We start from the raw sequence: 26,360 nt of genomic DNA on the forward strand, positions 1-26,360 counted from the left end.
TGCCATAAATCCTCTAAAACAAACAGTAAATGTAACCTAAAATCATCTAAGTTGTCAACATTAAATCGATAAGGCAAATCACAACATGGAGGATGATCGTGAAGAATCCCTAGCACCCTCACATAAGATATATCAAAAGCGTCATCAGGTGCATCACTAAAATTCTCCATCGTCTCATGGAGGGGAGCATCAGCTACCAAACTATAAAGTGGCATAGGTGCAAATTTCCTAAGGTACTACCCTCAACCAAACCCATGTGAGCACAAACATAATCCTAGTATGGACAACTATTATCCAACTCAAGATCAAGATAAGAGAGAGTAAAATGATAAACAACAGCTTGATAACGAGCAAACTCATGTTGCTCTCTATCCACCCTTTTCTGGGCAACACCACGCTTAAGAGATAACACACTAGCATAATCATGGCATTGATAGGTGTACCCAATAGCTTGATGCATGGCAGTGTTACCATAACGTCACCAACACAATACCTATGCGTGCACATAAAGATCCCGTTGACAAGGCTAACAACTAAGCTGAGGATGGCACTATAAACAAAAGAGAACCTCAAAAGATGTACCATAACATGCCTCACCTCTCGGAGCATGCAAAAACCTATTATGTGTGTGAAAACAAGGAATGCTATAAGGCCCTGTATGCATAGGATCAAGACTATCATAATCAAGGTGGGGTCTGAGGGCATCCATCCACAAAATCTCCATACCTATATTCTATAAACAATATGTTCCCCCAACAAACAGAACAAAACAAAACACCAAAACAAACAAGAAAAACATTTTAATAATTTATGTACACCATTCAACCCAAACTTCTCAACTAAGTCGCAAAAGGTTTCAAATGAAGTCCATTAACTCAAAAAGATTTATGCACTACCTCTAGGTTTTGAATTTCCACAGAACCATTATCATAAACCTCTTTAACTTGAAATGGACCCAACCATCAAATACAAAGTTTTCCTAGTAATTTATAATAGCAGCTATCATACAACATAACTAAATCATCCTTATGGAAATCCTTAAGCTTCAAACGTCTATCATGCCAAGCTTTGTGCCAGTTACAATGGGATTCAATACGCTGTAAAGAAAACATACAATCTTCATCAAGCTTAACTAAATTACATAAACGATTGGTAAGAGATTCTCACTCTCCAAGGCAATTAGAAAACACAACATGCAAAGTGGGAACTTCCAACTCAATAGGAAATATAGCTTCAATCCCATAAACCAAACTAAAAGGTGTATTATTAGTCATCACCTTTCAGGTGGTCTCATATGCCCAAAGTGCCTCTGGAAAAACACTCATCCCAGCCATGTCTATTCTCTATTGTATTGGTTAGAATTGTCATCACAATACTATTACTAACTTCTACATCATCGTTGGCTTGTGGATAATAAGGAGTAGACTTCGTATGTTTAATTTTATAAAGATCCATCAATTCTAAAATTAAATTATTTAAGAAATGAGATCCATGTTTAATAATATTCTCATAAAGGAATAGAGTGACATTCTTGCCTCGATTAGTTTTAAGTGCTTTAGCCTCTACCCATTTAGTTACATAATCAATGCACACTAAAATATATCTATTAGAACGATGATGTGTAGATGGATCAATTGGACCAACAAAATCTATATCCCATTTCTCAAAAGGTGCCAATGCCAATACAAGAGTTAATGGCATTGCAAGGAGCTTAGATAGTCTCCTAGTACGTTGGCATTTATCACACTTTCTACAATGTTCAACCATCAAACAATACTTTCTTCACTATCAAATCTCATGCAAAATGACCACCATAAGGTTCATCGTGTAATGTAGTTAAGATTCGTGGTACCTCATTTTCTAGAACAAACCTTTGATAAATCTCCTCACGAGGAAAATACTTATATAAATAGCCTGACATCAAAACATAGGACCGTGACTAAAATAAAATACGATGGTCTTCATGCTTTGGTGCAATTGGTGGATATTTACCCATGCTAAGAAAATTAGCAATATCAGCATACCATGGTATTGTGATAGAAACTTCAAACTATTAAGCATCAGGTAGGTCATCATCTACACCTTTCTCTATATCATCAATAATTAATCGAGACATATGGTTTGTAAGAACATGTGATCGGCCCACATGTGTAATTATTTGAAAATCAAATTCTTGAAAAAGCAACATCCATCCGATAACTTGGCCACTAAGTTTGGGTTTATTTAATAAATATTTTAATGTTTCGTGATCCACATAACAAATAAACTTGTTGCCCAATAAACAATTTCTAAACTTAGTAATAGCAAATACCATCGATAAACACTCATTCTTAGTTGTTGTATAATTTTTCTCAGCAAGCTTAAATTAGGACTAGCATAATAAATAGGATGATCTTTATTCTTATCGTTTGTCCACATGACATAGAACAAATCCCACTACATCCATAGAAGTATAAGCATGAATATGAAACTCTTTAGTCCAATCACGTGAAACCAAAATTGGACCTTCAACCAACTTAGCTTTTAATTTCTCAAATGCAGCTTGGCATACTAAATACCAATCATAAGGTTGATTCTTCTTAAGTAAAGCACATAGAGGGGAAGCTACCACTGCAAATGACTCAATAAAGCATCAATAAAAATTTAGATGGCTAAGAAACCCTCATAATTGCTTCAAATTTTGTGGTGAAGGTAAATCAACAAATTTTTGTATTTTTTCCATATCCATTGCAATACAATCACTTGAAACTATATGGCCTAATAATATTCCACATGGTACTCCAAAAACACACTTCTCATGGTTTAAAGAAACACATGTACTCTCACAATGTTGGAAAACCTCTTCCAATCGATCAGCCATATTATCCTCATCACCATGCACACAAAAGTCATCTAAAAAAATTTACTTCCATCCACTTTATTAGAAAATCAGGAAAATTTGATATCATTGCTCTTTGAAAAGTAGTTGGGGCATTACACAAACTAAATGCCATTACCTTATAAGCAAAGGTCCCCCATTGTGTAGTGAAAGTAGTTTTGGGTTGATCTTTAGGGTTAATTAGAATTTGATTATAGATGCTAAAACCATCCATAAAAGAATGTAGTTGATGTCTTGCCACACAATCTAATAATTGATCAGAGAAAGACAAAGGAAAATGATCCTTACAAGTGTGCTTATTCAGTGCATGATAATCCACACATATGCGAATTTTATTGGAATTCTTATTAGGAACAATGACTATAGGTGAAACCCAATCACTGTACACAACATGATAGATAAAACCCACATCTAATAATTGAGTAATTTCAGCATGTACTTTATCTACATAGTTAGGATTTGTACACTGAGCATTAACACTGGCGTATAGGTCTAACACTTGGTTCAATATCAATATAATATTGGCACAATGCAGGTTTCATGCCTTTCAAATCCACATAGCTCCAAGCAAACACATGAGAATATTTCTTTAAAACATTTTGTATTTTCTCAAAAGCAACACCTTGCAGGCTGACTGCCGAATTAGGTGCCACTTCAAAACATGTTGTTTCAATTTTTGAATTGTGCACATAAGATGTTTGAACCTTATTAGGTTTAATAATTGGTACATCACTGGATTTCATTATGGGTAAATGACATAGCCAATTATCCACTTCCACGTTTTTCCCATCATTAACTTTAGAATGTGGATCGTGAGATGATGATTTGCAAGATGTTTGTTACACAACTATTGCACTGGAAGGTTCCTTTGGTGGAGAAAACTCAGTAATCTCAACCATATAATGATCCAACACATCTTGCTTCCCCATTAATACTTGTAAATCCATTGAATAATACATTTTACTTTTGTTTATTCTTACTTTGATCATGCAAATCTTGGCGATAACATTGCAAAATCTGATTACAAAAATTAAGGCATTGTTGATCCTGAAAAGTCCACTTCCATCTCTTACATTTCAACTTAAGTATCAACAAGTGAATATTTTAATTTTCTTCTCCTTGTATGTGACAACCTTAATAGTGAGTAAATCTCTTTAGCTCTGTAAAATTTGTTGGAGCCACTAGTTCATGCCATGAGAGGTGTGGTTCAGTTCATGCCATGAGAGGTGTGGTTCAATCCCATCACCATAAACTGTAAAGTCCATAATCTTTCTCTTACCACACTCATCACTTACACGTGAAAATAAATTTCCCATCCTAGATCTCAAAGGCACTCCCCCTTTTGGATGATCCATTTGACGTAGTTGATGATAGAGAGAAGCGACATTTGTAGCCTCCTAGCCTCTAGGAGACACTAGGACATTCTTAGTTTTTCCCTCTGAAGACAAGTTGTTACAAGATGTCGAGTTGGTCTCTGCTTGCAAAACACTAATGGTTGCAACCCTCATAGTTAATTGTTCCATCAATTGAAATTGTATTTGTTCTATATGTCACTTCTCCTATAGCACGTGCTCGACAAAATTCTTAGTTTGACTTACTAGATAATTTATCTCCTTGCTATAATATAATTGTAAAGATTGAGCAAATTTATTATTCTTTAATGCTTCATGCTCTGCAGAGAAGCTTTATTTATTTATAGTTGAGTAATTTTATTCAGTAACAATTGCATGAGATCACTATCATCTGCTATCTCATCTTTATTACATAAAATTTCCTCCTCCAACACATCCACTGAGCAAAACACATTCCCTTGAGGCATCTCCATAGGTTTAATGTGATAATTGAGCTCATCCCTACACTTCTCTTCCCAATCTATCATGGTAACATAGCAGGAGACAACTCCACCATCGAGACAATCATCATCATCTTCTTTACAAGATAGAGACTGGAAAGACCTACAAGTCCCATTATCATGAAATTCTCGTATTCTTTTTTTCCAATAATGGAAGTAAAACTATTGAATAAACAAAGGTAATTGGTCAAACCAAAATGGAATCTTATCCATCCCTAGAGAAGAAAACGTACTAGGTGGGTTCTCTATTTCCCTTTCATTAAACTCCAACACCGGTGTAAAGTCTTGAGTGTGTGGTTCACCACTCATCTCCTCTATTCCATCCTCTGATTCTTCTTCATGCGTACTGACTCAAGAATTAAACTCAAAGAAGAAACTTTGAAAATGATCGTACTCTTGTATTCCACTGACATTTAACCTTGGGCTCTCCCTCACTAAGCTTCTAGCATCTAAACTAGTAGTCCCCCATTTTTCTCCAGCATTTTCCTTATCCATAGAAACTATCAATAGATTAGCCAATAGATCATATAAACCACTATCAGAGGTGGTCAACCAATTAACTATATCACTATCACTATCATTTTTTGAAGAATAATGCATAGAATATTCCTCCATACCCAAGGGTTTTGCCATATTTCTTTTGATGCACCATATTGAATATGGTCTTATCCCTGGTGGTCTTATCCCCATCTAACAAGGCACGATGATGTAAATATCTATATAACCAAGCATAGTTTTGCTTAGTCTCTGAGCTCTCATTAAATTCATCATCCATTCTAGGGCCTTCAAAATGATTCGTATTCATGATTTCCTCCATAGGTTCATGCAAAAACTCCGTAGCCATAACTCTCAACTATACCCTATCATGCTTGGGTCCTATTATTATAATGCCTTTGTGCTAGCTTTGGTTGCACTGTGATTACAAGAACTAAGGTCTCCCCAAAAGAAGTGGATATGAAGTAGCTCCTTGGATAGGTCGCACTACCAAAAAATTAATACTAAAGTCCAATCCTGTAATCACAATTGGAATTTGACGTAAGAGACCTAAAGGAGTCACTTTTTGTTGATCAGCTAATCATAGAACAATACTTGTAATATCCTTCTTATCATGCAACCCCAATTTAAGCATTTTCTCTTCTGTCATTAAATTCACTACAGCTCCACCGTCCAACTAAGCCCCAAATATCATGTGCTTCATCATCTCCATGTCTACCATTAGAGCTCAGGTATCCAAGAACAAATCAATGACTCTTACAGATCAAACGCCCATATTTTTAGTATCACTTCTTACATTTAGAAAAATAGTCATGGGATTGCTCCTTTTAGCCCTTCATCCTACTAATCTACGATATATCTCTCTTCTACAAGTAGGAGAAATTTCAAGTAATTGTCTCAAATTAATAGACAAGTGTAAACTTTCCAGTTCATCCCATACATCAAAAGAGTTTCCTCTATCCTTGTCATTGTCTATAGTTGCTTCAATCCTCTCAATCTTAAAGGAAATGGAGCCACTCCTTCCTTTATCTTTGGAGAACTTAAAGAAATGGGAAAAATAGGTTGATCTTCTGAATTGGGTGGCGAATCTATCGCATCTTTTTCTATATCATGATCTTTTGAATGCTTCGGTAAAGATGTTCCTTGTTCTAAAGTCTCAGCCTTGGCACTAATAGTTTCATTCAGTCCCAGACCATGTTCATTCTCCAAAATAATATTTGGATTTTATTGTGAACGTGTGATTGCCCCAATCAGTATATTCAAGCTAAAAGTGACATGTTTTTTCTTAATTGGTTTCACCTCCAAATTCTCTACGATTTCTGCTAAGTTTACTGAGTTAGCAATGCCTTTACCATTTTCTTGGATTTGTGAAGATGTACTTCCTCCTAGAAAATCCTTTTCATAATGACCCTCATAGCCACACCTGGCACACAAAGGGACATAATCCTTCCTCTTCTGCTCATTTGGGAAAAATCTAGCTACATGTCCAGGTTGCTCACATCTCCAACAAACTACACTTTTTCTTGCGTTATTATTCCTTCTAAAATTAGGATTTCTACATGGTGAGGGCCTCCTCTCATTCCCTAAATATCCTCCCTATCCTTGATTCCTTGTTGGAACATGAGGTGTCCCTTGGGACGGCATGCCTCTTGGCATACATGGCCTGTTAGGAGGTCCTATTGGATAAGTCACATTTTGACTATCCATATAGTCATAATTTGTTTGCATTTGAGCTGCTTGCTATCGTAGATGAGTTTGCTTAACCTAGCATTGATTATCCACATGATTGTTTCTCAAACACAATAGCCACAAAACAAATATCTCGATTGATCAGGAACTACTCTACTTGGTGTGGGGCATTCTGTTGCTAAATGATCGAAACCATGGCATTTTTTGCACTAGGTATTAGACCTTGATGGTGTGGGATTCCTTTGACAAGATACTAGAGTTGGTCATGTTGCACTAGCAGGCTTACTAACATTATAAACACCCTTCACATTGGGGTTTACTTCAGCCAAAATCTATTTCTTCATATCTGTCAAGGATTTGGCTATCAACTTACCCATCTTAAACTCATCTAAACTCCGTACTGTAGATGCAATCACTATCGATGGAGGTGGGTATATAGGCGGTACCAAATACAGATTTAATCCTAAATATGGCATTGATCATGGTGCTACGCCTACATTTGTCATGTAAGCAGCCTAAGGAGCTATCGAGGCTCCTACATATGGAGTACTAGCCGTCATGGATGGTGACATACTTGAGGGAACTAATCTAGGGTTATTGTATAACCCCTTCCTCCTCAATTTTCCTAATTGTACTTCTTCTCACCGTTGTGCTTCTGTCTTTCCGTCTGCTAAATTAGTTGGTCACTTCAAGCTTACATGTTCCCTCACTATTTCCTTCAATCCTTCAATAAATTTTTGTTTTTGCATATCCTTTGAGGGAGCATTGTGTCCCATCTTCCTAATTAATGTATCCATCTTCTCAATCTAATGTTCCACAGTTTCTCCTAGGTTCTGTGTTGAATAGTCATATTCCAATCCTAAACGATCTTGGAACCCTTGCTGCCCAAACTTAGTTAAAAATGCCTCTCTTAAAAATATATAAGTTTCTTTTGTGGTAGTAGGAAGGTTCCCATACCACAAGGCTACTTCATCCTTCAAAGTTGCCAGAAATATATGAAGTTTTTGGTCATCATCTATGATCTCATTTGCTATGCATGTAACCTAGAACCATTGGATATGCATCCTAGGATCATCATCCCAATGACCAAAGTATTGTGTGAAATCTATAAGTCACACAAGTGCTCTCACAGCCATACAAAATATTCTTAAGACTTCCTCTAGATCTTTGAAGATTGGAACCCACTCTTTTGGGTCAGCAAATAATCTACTAAGACCCCAATATTCAGCAAAACTATCTATTTTGTTATCTTCTATCGTATGATCAACAAGAGTGTCATCTATTCTATGTCTTATTGTTATCGTGGCAGTGTTATCACAACCCACAAAATCGTCACTGTTTTGACCCTCTTCCTTTGTATCTTCTTCTTTCTTCTTACTAGCAATTGACCCCTTCTTTGAGCTACCCTTATTGGTACCACTCAATCCCTCGAAACTTCCTACTTTTCTCTCCCAATTATAATTTGACTCAGTTCCAATAGAAGATGTCTTTCCAGTGACTTTTTCGGTTTCTAATGACAAATTGAGCCCATCTTGCAAGGTATCTTGCAATTCAACGTTCAATTGTTATGATTGCTCCACTATTCACTAACTTTTCTTTTACAATCTTCTTTTGGCTCTCTCTTCCCATGCTAACCTTTGGCTGTCATTCATTCACTCTGGCGTGTGATGATTTTTCCCTATCAAACACATCCTTCTATTATTCTCTATTGTAAGAGATTTTGTTTGTGTAAACTCAACCTCCGAAGAATCTCAGGTAGTTCCTTATCCTCAACCCCATAGGGTATGTCCTCACTAAGCTTTTCTACTATACCTAAAATTTCAGCCACTTCGCGTGCTTCCTTTGTATCAAATGTTACGTTGACTCTCTTCGTTATTACTACCCACTGAGACACTTTAACCCAGTCTATTCTCCTAAAAGTATTATACGACTCTCTAGAAAACCAATCATAATGGTGGTTCACACCAATGGTATTGAGTTGAATTTCATCGACTAACTTAAAATGTGATGCTAATAGGACAATCCACTTTGCTTCATCTTGAAACATCCAATGCCAAGTGCATAATTTCTCAACATCAACACACAATTGAAGTCTGAAATGCTTACCTCCATCCACCAAATCGGTGTCATGTGCCTTATTGACAATAATGTGTTGTATATCCTTTGGCAATTTAGGAAATAAACTTTGCAAGAAAGCTTTTTTGTATCGGTACATCAGAATCTTGTAAGGTTGGATCGAAAATTTGTTGGGTAGGTCTCACAATCACAAGTTAAATCCCATAGCAAGGTCAAATAGGTATAAGATTCTAATCCTAGGCTCTATATCTTCTCCCCATCTCTCAAGGAAGACTCCTTATATGTTGCTCATGTCATACTTGTGGCGGTTTATTATGTGTCCCTTTCGAGATGTTGAACTTTTGAAGAGAATGTGGTTTTCAAGTTATTGAAATATCTATTAGATCTTTCCTCCCCGTTTCTATTCTATGTTAATATCTTATCTCTAACTTAAAATTTATTTCCTTTTTAGCTCATGTTCCGATTTAAAACTAGCCAAGACCACCCCCGCTTCTCCTTAATTAACATGCTTGCCTCTCTCGACAAACACACAAAAAATGATAGCCCCCTAGAAAGCCCCAAGATAAGCACGCAAAATGGCCATGTGTAAAGCCATTGCATTAATTAATTAAGGTTTAAGGTGGATATTTATATATTCTTCATCTTGAAATTATCAACATAAAATTCATATTATCCTCTTTCTTAGTAGTCCAACTAATAACCTTCTTTGCATACTTACAATTAACTAAACACCACTTTTTAAATTCCATTATCTTCAAGATTTCTATTAGAGAAAGAACTTACTTAAAAACTCTTAATCTATATCTAATTTATGCTAATACCTTAATACTATCACTAATATTTACTAATTATTATTTCAACCCTGAAGTATATTTAACAAAAGTACATACAAATGAAGTCCATTCTTAATGAAATTTTATGAGAATATTTTGAATAATAAATTAATTATAGTTTCTTTTCAATATTTCTTCTAAATCACTTATTATCAAAAGTTATTGATTTTTCATTACTACTACCGAAAAAAAGAAAATATCTATAATAATTACATCTTATCATAATACATCAAACCCTATTAACCAAATATTTCTTATAGTGAATTTATTTTTAATACCAATTTTCATCCATAAACTTTTTCATTTACTGATAATATTTACTAAGTACTACCCAAAAACACCCAAAACTGCTATTTTCACCATTAAAATTCAATAACTTTAATTTCAAAAGTTTTTTAAAGTTAACACTTAGTATATAAATCCATCATGACCTAATTTAACTCTATTTTTGGTCCACATCCTTAATCTTTCACTAACACTCTTAATTATCACTCATTACTGTAAAAAAACTGCCATTTTTTATACTAAAATGCATATATCTTTTAGTAGATTCATCTCCAACATATAAAGCTTAGTTTTTAGGTTCCTTTCAATGCATTCTAACTATGTTTTTATTTACTTCTTATCAACATTATATAGAACTCTTAATTTTTTCTAATTGTGGCTAAAAATATAAATTTTATCCTAATTTCGACCATTTCTCTATCATTTCCATCATTCTAATACAAGACATTAAATTATTATCTTCCATTTTACCTTCAGGGATCATAAAATGAGTGTATACAACCATAAATCATACATTCTATCCATTTCTTATTCACTTTTCAATGAAAACGTTCATACCTGATGATTAGGAAGATAATTAAGAATGATCCATCGTATTTGAGAGTGCCGGTGCTTGCACCTCCTCTCCCTTCACTTCCAAAAATCTTTAGAATCTCTAATCTTTCACTTCTCCCACTAACATGCACTAATCTCTCTGTAAGATTTCAACGTTTTACAAATTGCAATGAAGCACGTTATTAGAGTACTACATAGCACATTTTAATGGCTTTCAATAAAGAATCATACACATCATAATATACCTGAATAATTCTGTCACACTCACATCGCTCCATCCATACTTTGTTTGTATGCTCAACAATGCAAGAAGTGTCTTCAAACGGGATACCCAACTCCCATCATACAATGGAATGGCAGCCTTCGCAATTAAAGGATCTTGGGATTCCGAGTCCATCAGAAGTAATGATTCGATCATGTCCTCTAACTCGGGATCCAAAAAAGCAGGAGGATCATCCATGTCTCCAGATTCTCACCCATAGAAGGGGTTTGAGAGTTATCACCTTCTATGAGACAGTTAGTTATCTCGGACGGCATTTGTATAGAGCGCGGACGAACCCATCTTACTGGATGCAAGAGATCTGCGAACTGCAATGTATCGACATGGCCCTGACCCTGTAAAGGACGTTAAGGAGCTAACTTCTAAGATAACCCCAAACTGTTATACTTAAATCAATTACATGTCATATAGTAATGAGAGAGAACTTACCACAATCTCGTAATTCGAGACTGCTTGGTCGATTATCTCAACTCAAAACTCTCCATACCGTTGCACATGCTCTATGGACAAATGACGTTTCCGACGAATGGCTCTTGCTAAAAACTTCTCTCTCTACACTCAAGAATCATGATCAAGAATGGTATGAGACTGAAGGAGATGTAAGAAAGGATCAAATCCAACCAATCCATGCTGGAAATGAGGCAACACCTGTAGCAAATCAAGAAGAAACTCCCAAAATGATGGCACTCGTTTTTCTTGTCTTATTTCTCTCTCTACAACTTTCCTCTTCAATTGACAACGCCCTCCCTTCCCCCCCCCACCCCAACTTCTTAAATAACCTCTTTTAAAAAATTACCATTTTCCCACATGAACCAGTTTCTTTGGCATATTCTCTTCAAATCTCTGGACCTAATTTGTAACTGCCCATAGCTTCTTGACCCAAAATCCATGTATGCATGCTAAATTATACCCGAATTTCTACCTGTCTCCAAAATATCTATGATTTTTACTAAAAATTTTCCGCATCCGCCTTCTATCACTTATTAGTTTTTCGCTCTCTAAATTCTTCATCTAAAAATAGGCTTACTCTCAACTTCTAATACCCTGACTCTCAACTTCTAATTTCACCTCAGCATAGCCCAAATATACGGATTTACAACCTTATTTTTAATTAAATTTTATAAAAAATAATGTAGAATAGAGAGCCAAAGCCCTTTAGTTTTGCCAAAAATAGTGTAAAGATGGCATAAAATAAGTAGTTATCAAGATACTACTATCGCACAGAATTCACGCAGGTGTTCATGAAAGTTGCTCACCCTAAGGACGCTTTGTGAGATGGAAGCCCTCCATGAAAAGAAATCCTCAATAGGAAACTCGAAAATCCAGCTTTTGGTTTTGATCACTTACACTATACATTGCACTTGGGATAGAGATGTGCCGATTCATACATTTGACTTCAGAACATGTAATGTTAGATAGATATACAAGTTAATATGCTTCATATAGGAATTAATATTTTGATGACTCAATGTGGCCAACAAATTCATTAAGAGTCACCAGAACTCTTTCCTTTTCTTGGGATTATGATAGTGTAAAATATAGAGATAATTCTTTTGTGTAGAGACACTTGCTTACAAGTAGACCTTGAGGCTAAGATTCAAATAATCTTCCACATGTATAGCCTTGGCCCCACCAAACCAATCAATAAAAAATATATCTTATATAGTCATTCTTTAGAACTAAAAATTATGGTCCTTACACCAATCTTTCTTTTCGGAGTGTTTTGAAAATAGAGCTCCTACTGCAAAACTTAAATCCTCTGTATTAGTGACAACATGCATTTGTCTAGATAATGTGATCTTTGCACATGAAGGGGTTTCAATATCAGTGTTTCTAGAGGTGCAGAGTGGAGTTTCACTAATAGTCACAGATCAATCACTACAAGGATATGGAGGTATAGCGACGGTGCTTTTCGATGCAAAATAGCCGCTGTTGCTATTTGCGTTGCTATTTGTGACGCTAATAATGATGGTGCTCAAACGAAAAAAACGTGGGCCGATACCCGAGTAAGTTATTTTGCATGAGTACACGAAAGAGACAGCGAAAGGGAGAGCGAACTCCATCTTGCATTTGAGAGGGAGAGAAAGTGGGAGAAGGAAAGCTTCTCACTGCCACTGCCGCTGTTCGCGAAGAAGAGGAGGAAGTGTACAGAGGGCAAAGAGGAGTCGTTGTTTCAAGGAGTCATCGAATCCATCCTTGATACTTTACGTTGAGTGCATTATTCCTTCTTACTTTGTTTTTGTGTTTTCTCTTTTTCTTTTACTTGTTTTTGTTAAAATTCATGTGTATTGAGAGAGGGAGAGGAAATGAGAGAGGGAGAGGAAGAGAGAAAAGGAAAGAAGGAACAAGAGAGAGAGGGAAAAAACATTAAACATAATAGGGAAAGAGAGAAAGAGAGGGAGATGGAGAGGGAGGGAGAGGAAATGAGAGAGGGAGAGGAAGAGAGAAAAGGAAAGAAGGAATGAGAGAGAGAGGGAAGAAACAATAAAAATAATAGGGAAAGAGGTAGTTTAGATCGATATATTATGCAAGTAGAAGATTAAGTACTACTAAAAATAATTATTCAAAAATGGAGAGAGAAGTACCATGGATGGTTTATTCTTTACATAAATTTAGGAACTAGTTGCTTGTTAATCAAGTGATATTCCATGTGCACCACAACTTGGCTCTTTTTTTCTTGATCAATAAACCTCAGTTAACAAGCAGATTGGTTAGATGGATATTGCTATTACAAGAGTTTAACTACAAAGTCATTCACACTCTAGGGAAAGAACATGTAGTGGTTGATTATCTTAGTAGATTGGAAAATGATGATATAGAAGTAGGAGTTCCTGATCATCCAGTTGATGCTAAACTCTTTGAAGTTCACATTGTAGACCTAGATCATTTCTATGATCAACTACTACATTTCTTGTTGAAAGGAGCTATGCCAACACACCTTATAGTAGATCATTTCAGGTTATCATGAATACATTATACAAAAGAGGAGTTGACAATGTACTAGAGGAGGTGTGTGCACGAGTATGAATAGCTAGTAGTCATTCATGAGGCCCATGCCGAACGATCAGGTGGTTACTAGAGGAGGTGTGTGCATGAGTATGAATAGCTAGCAGTCATTCAGGAGGCCCATGCCAAACTATTAGGTGGTTACTTTTTTGGGGAGATTACATGTAGGAAAATTTTGCAAGTAGGTTTGTGGTGGCCTACTATCTTGAAGGATGCCCACCAATATACTAAAGAGTGCTTGCAATATCTGAAAGGAGGGTTAGGCTCTTGATAGAGATAGGATGCATAATCATCCTATATTACCACTTGAGCCATTTGAGAAATGGGGGATAGATTTTGTTGGACGTATCAAGCGGGCTGCAAATAGAATAGGTAATCAATATATTTTGGTTTGCATTGACTAGTGTATGAAATGGGTAGAAGCTCATGCCTTAAAAGACAGCAAGGTACCCAATGTAACCAAGTTTTCATATTCCAATATCATAACTAGGTTTGGATTCCCTATTAGAGCTGGCTAGTGAGAGGACAATCACTTTTTGAATCAAGCCATGCAAGAATTGACAGTTAGGCACATGAATTTACACAAGAATTTTACCCCACGATCCATGGAGAGTGATACTACTAGGGCTCAACAACAAGGAGTTCGCAATAGGTGCACATTATCCTAAACACATTTCCCCATGTGAACTGGCTATCACTTGAGCACTTCAATCCAAAAGATGTACTTGACAATGCTATTTCTCTTACATTTGTGCAAAAAACCAGATTCTCCATGGTACAAACAAGGTCATACACAAAAAAATTGGAAGGGTACTGAAACATCAATATAACTATCAAATTTCTCCATAATCAATGAATTTGCAAGCCACTTGCTAGCTTTCTCTTACTTAGCCTTTTTGATGACCATGCCAATGATTCCAACTCTCTCTCAGAGCCTCTTTCTTGGCCTCTACATTAGGTCATCCATGGGGTTTCCTCCCCTACATAGCTCCATCACCAATAGATACAGTCTCTCACCATCACAGTGTATGCCTCTCATCCCTACCACTAGTGTGACATATACTACATCATCATCAACAACAATAGATGTCATACTCGATTCCATCATTATGTCTAGCTTCCTCATCACCACCACCTCCATCAACACATTGTTTGAACCCCTTGCATCACCACATGGATTATGCTCACAATGATCTCCTTCTCCAACCACCTACTCCTCCATCTATCGTAGTGACTATGCGTCAATTGCCTCTAGTGAGGCTAATGTGCAACATGATGGTAGTGGTAGCGATCACTCCTAAGTCATCACACCCCTACATATGTACCCAAAGTTACCTTTCCCCCACCTTGTGCTTTTCTATCATCTTCACCCTCATTGCACTCATCATTGTGCTTAGAATGCTTCATGTGGAGGGGGATGCCACCTCATCAATCTTAAAGCCTTTGAGTTGTCCTTGTTCAAGGATAAGGACAATGATCTCATGCTTGATAAGGTGGGCTATGAGGCCTAGATAGTGCGTGAACTGCTACATGGATCGGGTTTCTACAAGCCTCAAACCATGGAGGCCTAGAGCGTCAACATGATCCTTTATGTACAAGACCCTCACCATCTCATGTGTGCTCTATTTCTCCTTCAAGTATGGCAATAGTCTCTGACCAATTAATGTGTTAAATGACCTCCTTGGCCATGCCCCTATAGTAGCCCATGATAGAGCAGGCTATTTTAGACCATGAATGACCCAATTAGCATTGAAAAAATTATTCTTGCTTTTAGGTAGTACCCGTTGCAAGCTGTACATAGTATATCCATTGTAACCTATGTTTTCTCCTAATGATGGAATGCATAAAGTGTGCACAACAATGCAATGGTGATTGTCAAGAAAAACAACTCGAATTCAAAATATTTTTATACCTCTTGAAGGATGGCATTCACTCAATTCAACTTGTTTCACCTCTTTCTCCAACACCACTTTGAATATATGTGCCTCTTTTGTCTCTTGCTCAAAAGGGTCCTAAATTAGCCCAAGCTAGCACAAGCTACTTTAGCCATGTGAGGAACGATCAAAAAATGGCATCTAAGGAAACATGAGTAGATTCATCCATAAATGGAGCAAGGTAGGTATTAAAGTACAAAATCTGACATCATAAGGAATGATAAAAAATGAAGAGAGCCATTTTGAATTATTCCAATGTAAGATATTTTCCCTCTCTTTTGTTATTTGAGGCAGAGAAACTTTTAACAAATTACTACACAGTGATACCCCCTCGCGCGAAACGTACAAAGTACAAAACCATAGAAGAGACGTAAAAGGAGAAGAATAAGACCACAAACCTTTGCAACCAAAAGATTGAAAGTTTTGTGTGATGAGACAAACCTCTAAGAGATCAAACTAATCACAAACTAATCACAAACTATGTGAGGTCTTCCCACCACAAATGAAAACTTATTTGAGAAGAGAAATTTCTATTAAAACACGTCATGACAATTTTTCACTAAGGTAGATATTGAAGTGTAAGATGCTACACCATGATGAACAATCAAAAATGTCTTTTGCATCCTTTGAGAAAGAGTCCAAAATACCCTTAGACTTGTAAGACTTCATGCATTTAGACAAATGCTTGACAAAGGCTAGGTTTTGGGAGTGAAACTTGGCTTGTAACATCAAATCAACCTGCTACACATGACCAACCACTTAAACTAGCATCAAATTTATCATATCTAGTATTGCCAATGAGTGTTGGATCTCGCATTACCATGAGGATGAATATCATAAGCACTATCAAAGGCTAGGTTTTGTTATTTGAGGCAGAGAAACTTTTAACAAATTACTACACAGTGATACCCCCTCGTGCGAAACGTACAAAGTACAAAACCATAGAAGAGACGTAAAAGGAGAAGAATAAGACCACAAACCTTTGCAACCAAAAGATTGAAAGTTTTGTGTGATGAGACGATCCTCTAAGAGATCAAACTAATCACAAACTAATCACAAACTGTGTGAGGTCTTCCCACCACAAATGAAAACTTATTTGAGAAGAGAAATTTCTATTAAAACACATCATGAAAATTTTTCACTAAGGTAGATATTGAAGTGTAAGATCCTACACCATGATGAACAATCAAAAATGTCTTTTGCATCCTTTGAGAAAGAGTCCAAAATACCCTTAGACTTGTAAGACTTCATGCATTTAGACAAATGCTTGACAAAGGCTAGGTTTTGTTATTTGAGGCAGAGAAACTTTTAACAAATTACTACACAGTGATACCCCCTCGCGCGAAACGTACAAAGTACAAAACCATAGAAGAGACGTAAAAGGAGAAGAATAAGACCACAAACCTTTGCAACCAAAAGATTGAAAGTTTTGTGTGATGAGACAAACCTCTAAGAGATCAAACTAATCACAAACTAATCACAAACTGTGTGAGGTCTTCCCACCACAAATGAAAACTTATTTGAGAAGAGAAATTTCTATTAAAACACGTCATGACAATTTTTCACTAAGGTAGATATTGAAGTGTAAGATCCTACACCATGATGAACAATCAAAAATGTCTTTTGCATCCTTTGAGAAAGAGTCCAAAATACCCTTAGACTTGTAAGACTTCATGCATTTAGACAAATGCTTGACAAAGGCTAGGTTTTGGGAGTGAAACTTGGCTTGTAACATCAAATCAACCTGCTACACATGACCAACCACTTAAACTAGCATCAAATTTATCATATCTAGTATTGCCAATGAGTGTTGGATCTCGCATTACCATGAGGATGAATATCATAAGCACTATCAAAACAAAAATATGATAAGGAAAATTTGTTACCTAGCAAGTAATGTCTTCAAGTTTGAGAACATGGATGATAGCCAACAACTCCAGATCGTGGGTAGCATAATTCCTTTCATGGCTCTTCAATTTCCTTGAAGAATATGCTATGGGATGACCTTCTTACATAAGTACACATCCTAAAGCAAGTGCGCTAGCATCAGTTACCACTTCAAACTCCTTACTAAGATCAAGAAGTTTCAAGATGGGTGCTAATACTAAGCTTTGCTTTAGTTTGTCAAAGCTGGTTTGTTCAGTAGGTGACCATACAATTGATACTTGTTTCTTTAGTAGATCAGTCAGAGGTGTTGCAATCAAAGCATAATCTTTGATGAAAATTCTGTACCATCCTGTCAACCCAAGAAAACTACGTATTTCTTTGACAAAAGTTGGTGTTGGCCATTCCAAAATGTCTTTAACCTTAGACGGATCTACTGAAATTCCTTCTGCTGATACAATGAATCCCATATATTCAATATATTGTTGCTTGAAAAATGTGCACTTCTTCTTCTTGGCATAAAGCTTGTGTGCTCTCATTGTTTCAAGAACAATGCAAAGCTGGGGTTCATGATCTTTTTCTTGTTTTGAGTAGACTAGGGTATCTTCAAAGAAGACGAGTACGAAGTCATCAAGATAGGGCCTAAAGATATCCTGTATTAACCTATTGAAGGTAGCAGGAGCATTCATTAGCTCGAATGACATCACTAGGAATTCGAAGTGTCCATACCTTGTATTGAATGCAGTCTTCGGGATATCTTCTTCTTTGATCCTTATCTGGTAGTATCTAGATCTGATATCTATCTTTGAGAAGATCTTTGCTCCTTGAAGACGGTCAAGTAATTCATCTATTCTTGGGATGGGGTATTTATTTTTTATGGTTACCTGATTCAACCCTCTGTAGTCAATGCATAGGCGTATCGTTCCATCTTTTTTCTTTTGGAATGGCACTGGAGCTCCCCATGGTGAACTGCTAGGATGGATGTAGCCTTGGTTTAACAGTTGCTTGAGATGCTCTTTCAGTTCGATAGCTTCCGGAATGGACATCTTATATGGCCTCTTTGCGACCGGTGCAGCTCCTGGCACAAGTTTGATTTCATGGTTGCCTTCCCTTTGAGGAGGAAGTTCCATCAGATCTTCAGGAAATACATCTGCGTATTCCTTTAACCATGAAGGTTCTTCTCCAAATTCCTGATTCTGATCTAGCTTATTCAGTTTAATCAGATAGACAAGTAAGCCTTTTTGAACACCTTTTATTTTTTGAGATATTTGCAATCACACCTACTTTAGTCCCTTTGTATGGAACAACTAGGCTAGGAAGATGCAATCCATTCTAGGAAGAGAGACATATCCCATATGCACAGTGAATGTTAAGTGCTACCAAAGAACTCTATATAATGATGTACTTGAACTATCACTTTCACATATGATAATGCAATAGTACTTTTCTCTTTCTGTCAAGTTTCTGTGTCATTGTTGTCCATACACAAGATTGTGTTTATGAGTTCAAGTCTCAATCTTGAAACCTAATTCACTTGTGTAATAGTTGTCTACATTGTCATGTCAACATGAGTTGTGTCTTTATCTTCCATCCTCCATAGCTTCCGCCTTTGCCATGCTCTAGATCACGCTTCTTTGACATGGCATCAGAGCCCAGTCGGGCATGGCATAACTCCCTTCTCTGCTCTCCCAGTCCCTCTTAATCTCAGGTCAGTTCAATTCTAGCTCATGGTTACATTTCTCACCTCCATCTCTACTTGACATCCTTGGCAGCCATAGCCAACAGCACCCTGTCAACTTGAAGCTCCTAGATCTCTCTCCATAGGTCATATCTAGACCTGCTCTCTTCTAGACATTTGTTCCTTGACTCCCAAGGCTTCTCTGTACACTTAAGAGATTGACATTGGCCACTCCATAGCTTAGCATTGTGAGTCTACACAGTTGCTGCCCTGTGTGTCTGCCATAGCCAGATAGACCCTGCCAACTTTGACGAGTTGGATCTTGCAATAGAGGGCATAACTCTTCACACTGTCTTCTACAAAATTGTTCCCCAACTTCAGGCGCATCATACAGCACAACACAACTTGACATTGGTCACTGTATGCATCGGCATTGCAAGAATTTGTGCTCGCAGTTCTAAACTGCACCTGTTGATGTTCGAGTTGCTTCCGCCATCGCTACGGGCCGCGATCTGGACGAGGATCATAGGGCTTTGATAAGCCTTGAAGAGAGCTACATTTCCATTTTTTTTTTTGAAAATTATCCACCATAGCTCCTGCAATCAGCAAAAAACTAGGCCCCTGTCATGAAACCCTAAAATCCACCATAGCCAATTTTTCACTGAAGCTCAAAAACCTCATTAGTTTCTCTCTCCTGCCACTTAGAGCAACACATTGCCACTTTGATCTATTTTCCCAACATCAAATCAAGGAGGGGAAGGACCTAGAAAGATTGAAGAAGGATCGACGACCCCGAACAGTGAAGATTCAAGCTCAATATCAACACAGACATAGTCTCCACATAGTGTGTTTTCACACTGTCATTACTTGTGTCTCTTAACACATTGTAATCTTCTCTTCCACTGATAAATCTCAAAATTTTAAAGTTGATTTTCTACTGTTCCCATAAGTCTAACATGGGCAAAGACTCTCTAACTGCTCGGTTCAAAGGAGTCGGGTTTCACACCTAGCAGACTCGCATCAAACTCATCCTAATGAAGAAGGGCCTCTGGGCCATTACCACTGGAAAAGAAAAGAAGCCTCATGATGCGGATCTTGCTATAACTTGGCAAAAGAACGATGATAAGGTCCATGCCATTATCAAACTGGAGCTAGACAACAGCTATATCCACCATGTAGATAACTGTGAGACCTCACATGATACATGGAAGAGACTTGACACCTTGTTCGATGCACAGTCTAAATCATCAAAGTATGGTCTCCTGATTGAGCTTTTCAGGCTTGAAATGAAGTCCAACACATCACTTGCCACACATCTAAATTACATGGAAGGACTTCTAACCCAACTTGCAGGAATCAACATTAAAATGGAAGAAGATGTTTACATCGGTGTTCTACTTAAGAGTTTGCCTCCTGAATATAATAATGTATCAACAACTTTAATCAACATGCCAAATCCTGAACTTGTTGATATCCAAGCATCACTATTAGAAGAGAAAAAGAAGCTAAAAACTAAGGAAGAACCAAGTACCTCTAGAGATTAGCATGCATTACATGTTGGCAACATGTACAAAGGCAAGAAGGATCAGCTCTTTTGTGACTTCTGCAAAAGGACCGGACACACCGAGAAGTTCTGCCACACAAGAAAGAGGTCCCAAAAAGCCTATCTAGTTGTAGTCAAAGAAGACGAAGAAAATGGAGCAAAGGACGAAGAGGAAGAAGAAGAAGACCACCACGAGAAGGACAAACCTCATCAGTCCTTCTATTCAGATAGAATTTTTTAGTTTTGTATTTCCTAACCCTAAATTTTCAAATATAAACTTGTAAACTCCTTAGTTATCCTTGTACTACAGCCTCTATACACTTTGTAAGGCCCCTACTATAGCCTCTTGATGTCCATCATGTTTGTGGCACCCACATTTAGCCTTTTCTACGACACCCTCTGGTGTTTTGCCATGTTTATGGTGTACCCACACTTTGCAAGTGTTGCTTTCACTAAAGCCTCTACACACTTTATACTTTTGGTTGTGATTGAGGAGGGGTTTTGAGATATTTGCAATCACACCTACTTTAGTCTCTTTGTATGGAATAGCTAGGCTAGGAAGATGCAACCCATTCTAGGAAGAGAGACAAATCCCATATGCATAGTGGATGTTAAGTGCTACCAAAGAACTCTATATAATGATGTACTTGAACTATCACTTTCACATATGATAATGCAATAGTACTTGTCTCTTTCTGTCAAGTGTATGTGTCATTGTTGTCCATACACAAGATTGTGTTTATGAGTTCAAATCTCAATCTTGAAACCTAATTCACTTGTGTAATAGTTGTCTACATTGTCATATCAACATGAGTTGTGTCTTTATCTTCCATCCTTCATAGCTTTCGCCTTTGCCATGCTCTAGATCTCGCATCTTTGACATTATTATCCGTGTTGCTTTTGCCAACCGTATTTTTGTCTTACCAGCCTCACCTTGAGTCGTGACTAGTTCCCCTTCAAAATTTCAGAAGGAGACTTGGCCCTTCCCATAGTGGATGTGGGCATCATTGGGAATTAGCCAATCCATTCCGAGTAAACATTCATGGACCCCTAGGTTCATTACCCTGAATCTCACAGAAGTTGGCTTTCCACCCAATAGGATTTTCACATTAGCAGTTTACCTAGTACAAGTAACCTCACAACCATTTGCTAATTCCACAAGTAAAGTAGGTGCATCTATTGTGGTTATCCCTAATCTTTTTGCACAGATTGGTGAGATGAAGGAATGTGTTCTAGAACAGTCAATTAGGGTTTTAAAGCTTTTACCTTGATATTCTGATGGGGTTTGAATCATCGAGAATTGGCGATTCGGACCCTTGTTGTGAAGAGTGGCATGAACCGTTGCCCTCTCAATGTCAGCATCCATGGATGGATCTTCTTCATTGTCCAGCTCCTTGTTGGAAACACTTGAGGTTCTCCCTCTGGCCATAACATTGGTTCCTTGGCCATGAGCGGCTCTATTTTGACCTTGGAATTGCCCCTAGCGATGTCCTCTACGAAGCTTGGGACACTCCCTCTTGAAGTGTTTGGACTCGTTGCAATGGAAGCAACGTGGGTTGTGATCATTACTTTGTGTTGGAACAAAGTTGTTGATAACATTGGCCCTAGCTTTCTTTCTTTGGCTCATTAATGTCTGCATGTGTTGAGCTTGTCATCTCAACAATGGTTGTACTCACGCAAGTCCCAAAAAAAAAAGAAAAAAAGAAAAGAAAAGAAAAGAAAAGAGATGAAAAGATAAGAAGCACCCACAATCACAACACAACACCTAGGGGTCCTCAAACTAGGTATGTCCAGTGACCTTGGTCGGCTAGCTCCGTCCCTAGTCTCCTAGCCCTTTAGCATCACCCACAATTGTTCAGGGCACATCAAGGGCAGGACATACCTAGGGAGCTTGTCTCGCCTATGATTAGACTTGTTACCCTGACCCATTTGCACGATTCCTTTTTTGCACTCTAGCTTAATACCATTGCAATCAATCGTGGTAAGTAATGCACGAACATCCATGGAAAGGACACTATACTCGTCAAGCAATACAAGTAGCTACCAGCTACCAAAAGTTTGGTGTCAATGTGTTCAATTATGCTACATCATGCTGTCACAATGCAAAGGATGTCTCATACACCTTCATGTATACTTCTCCTCAATATGGACAACTTTGCTTTATCACATGTTATGAGGAATCAGACATGCGGTCTTCTAACTACGTAATATCTAAGTATGTACCAACACTCACATAATATCTGCACCAAAATATATAGATAGTTTGGGTCCTCAAGTGTACGACATTACTCTCAACGTGCTTAGATTTCAACATGTCTCCCAAACTAATTGAACTATGTCTTGTGCACGATAACGAAGACTAGTACTACCCCAAGGGAGAGACCACATATGAGAGGTTTTCAACTGCAGGTATTGAAGACTCCAATGAAAGTGTCATTCGCTCTTCATTGACACTCAAATCTGAAGTCTTATCCTTTATCATCCTGCAAGCCCGCCAAGAATCGTCATGCACAGAATCCCCAAAAATCAATACCCATGCCAACCCAGTGCAAATCCCAACAGCGAACAGTCCTACCCCCAACTCTAATCACCCTACCACCATCCACCCATGCCAACAATCTGGCCCCAGCAACCTTCGTCTGCGCATCATAAAACATCCTCCAAGGCAGCCACAAACATCCTTTCCACCCACGTCTTCGGTGCATGCTAAAGCCTGCTACCTACAACTATGAGTGCCATGGGACTGGCACTCATCTAAGAGGGGGGTAATGTTAACCCTCAAATGAACAAGGTGGAAAAGCTAGAAAATCTAAAGTAGAAGAAAAGGCCAAGGGTGAAACAGAAGAAGAAGGCATGCCAAGAAGAATATGGAAACACAAGAAGTGCAAAAAAGTCCTAAATCAAGGAAAAAGGTGCATGAGAAAAAGCGCAAGTTAATACTTTTGTAAAAAAGGCTTAGGGCACACCATGATTTATTTTAAGAGTTCCAGGCTCTCACCTGTACAATTTGTAAATGTAGATGAGTGGTGGAAAGGAAGCTAGGAAGATAGGAGGACAATGGGAAAAAGGGCCTAAGCCATGGCCGACCATGTAAATAAGGGGATAAGGGGATGACTGCCCAAAAGGGATTTAGGGTTTTGTATATAAAGCTGAAAAGTGAATGAAAAGCTCATTCTTATGTGTGGCCAAAAGTGGCTCCTCTTCTTCTTCTTCTTCTTGTTCTTGCTTGCTTGAGCTTGTGCTTGAGAGAGGGAGTGTGAGAGTGTGAGGGTGAGGGACCGGGGAGGAGAAGCTCTCCATCTTCTCCTCTCTTCTTCTCTTCTCTTCTCTTCTCTTGTCTTGCTCGCGGAAATGGAGCTTGGAGTGTGGAGCTTGAGGATGGAACTTGCTTGAAGCTTGCACTTGGATCGTGGAGCTATCAGAGTGCGCGGGAGAGGAGGTAACTCGATCGGCATGGAGGTAAGCTCACTGCACCCGTAGATATGGATGGCGTGTCGGCTATGTGATAGGTAGCCATTAGTGCTCGACTTGAAACGCTTGAAGAAATAAGCGGTCTATGGGTCTTGGCAGTTGAGTGAAAGCTCCCACATTTGACATGTCCCACACCCCATTTGGATTACTCTATCAGGAGTTACATCAATTTTTATTCAGTAGGGCATGTTCTTCCAAGAAGATATCTATTCCCTAAACTGACATTTTCTTGAAGTTCTAAATAATCAAACTTCCTTTTGAAGAAATATAGATTGTGTATATCGTAGAGTCTTCTCTTTATATCTTCATTTTAGTCAATAGATTTCATTTTCTTCATTCTTTTTTCATCATTTGTATAGTTGAAATCAAAGTAGTACTATATTTTCTCCACCCTTTTTAGTCATTGTAATTTTGTTTTTGTGCAAAAGTCAAAGATGTTCTAGTGGTAGGGCACATGTGTGGTCCATATGGTCGAAAGCCTTCTCCAACTAAGATTGATGCTATAATCAAAATGCGGGAAATATGCACAAATGTTTCGGAGGTGAGAAGATTTATTGGAGCATGTGTCTTCTATCTTATTTGGATCCCACATTTTGCTCATGTTGTTGAAAATCTTTATCAACTGCTAAGAAAAGGCCAAAGGTTTATATGGGAAAAAGAGCATACTCAAGCTATTCGGAAATTGAAGAAATTGTTGATTTCTGCCCTCACCTTAAAGAGGGCTAATTACTCTAATGGACAGTCTATCATACTCATAGTGGACACAAGTCCTATTGGAATAGGATGGGCAGTCGGTCAAGACGACCTTGAAGGCAACAAATATGCAATTCACTTTGGAGTGAAGGTTCTTAATGAACGTTAAAGAAGGTATGCTCAAATTAAAAGAGAACTTTGGGGAGTGGTAACTACATTGAAATGTGATCGCGAGTACTTCATGGGCGTACATGTAATAGTTGAAACATATTGTCTTCCACTCTTGGGCATGATTGCCAACTGCTCCACTCCCGACATATCTATGCTAAGATGGATAGCCTATATTAAATCCTTAAATCTTGATTTGAAACATATTTCAGGAAGAGATAATCCAATTGCAAACATTCTTTTGCGTGCCAAATATAAGGATGAAGAAGAGATGATGGATGAGAAAGAATCAGAGTCTAGATTTGCTAAAAATGATGCTGTAATTGCAGGTTCAGATCTGAAAACAGTAAGTACAGCTGTACCTAATGATGGTTCATTTGTCAAAAATGTGGGTACAACATTAATTACATCAAGTGCAACAGGTTCAAGTGCTGAAACAAAATTTATAGTAGCAAAGAAAGAAGAAACAACCATGGAAGGATAGTGGGCAGCTGAAAGACAGCATGCTCAATGTTTTGTTATGGTTTGTTCACACTTTAAAGAAGAATATTATGCAAGTGATTGGCTAAAAATTGGCCAATTTCTAAGCACTATGACAAAGAATGAAGATTGGAATAATGAAGAGTTCAAGAGAAAAGCTTATGGCTTCTTTCTCAAAGATGGCTACCTTTGGAGGCATGCAAAAAAGAAAGGAAGAGCACATGTTCGTGTCTTAGGAGACAAGAAGACTCAAAGACAGGTCATGCAAGAATTTCATGAAAGCCTATTGGCTGGACATAGAGGCATATGGGGCACTTTTGCCAAAATAAAAGAGAAATTTTGTGGCAAAACATGTATAAAGACATTGAGCATTTTGTTGAGTCTTGTCATGTTTGTCAAATGTACTCTATGGTTAAGCATAGAGATGGGCTTCAGCCTACCTTTCCTTTATCCTTTCACTATAGATGGGTTATTGATTTAGTAACCATGCCTATAGGAATTTGGAACATGAGATATCTAGTACTTGCTAGAGAAGATCTCACAAATCACGTGGAAGGAAA

General features: G+C 37.7%; 1 protein-coding gene across 1 annotated transcript; it reads right to left on the reverse strand.

Annotated features, from left to right (window-relative positions):
• Nucleotides 1-12,514: 12,514 nt before the first annotated feature.
• On the reverse strand, nucleotides 12,515-21,199 carry LOC148034711 (uncharacterized). The gene is given in 2 exon segments (XM_087680700.1): nucleotides 12,515-12,742; nucleotides 21,158-21,199. Coding segments are annotated over 2 exon segments (270 nt in total).
• Nucleotides 21,200-26,360: the final 5,161 nt, after the last annotated feature.

The sequence above is a fragment of the Lygodium microphyllum genome, chromosome 6 (genome assembly GCF_053477565.2).
Source record: "Lygodium microphyllum isolate KBCC chromosome 6, Lygodium_microphyllum_v1.1.10, whole genome shotgun sequence".
Lineage (NCBI taxonomy): Eukaryota > Viridiplantae > Streptophyta > Polypodiopsida > Schizaeales > Lygodiaceae > Lygodium > Lygodium microphyllum.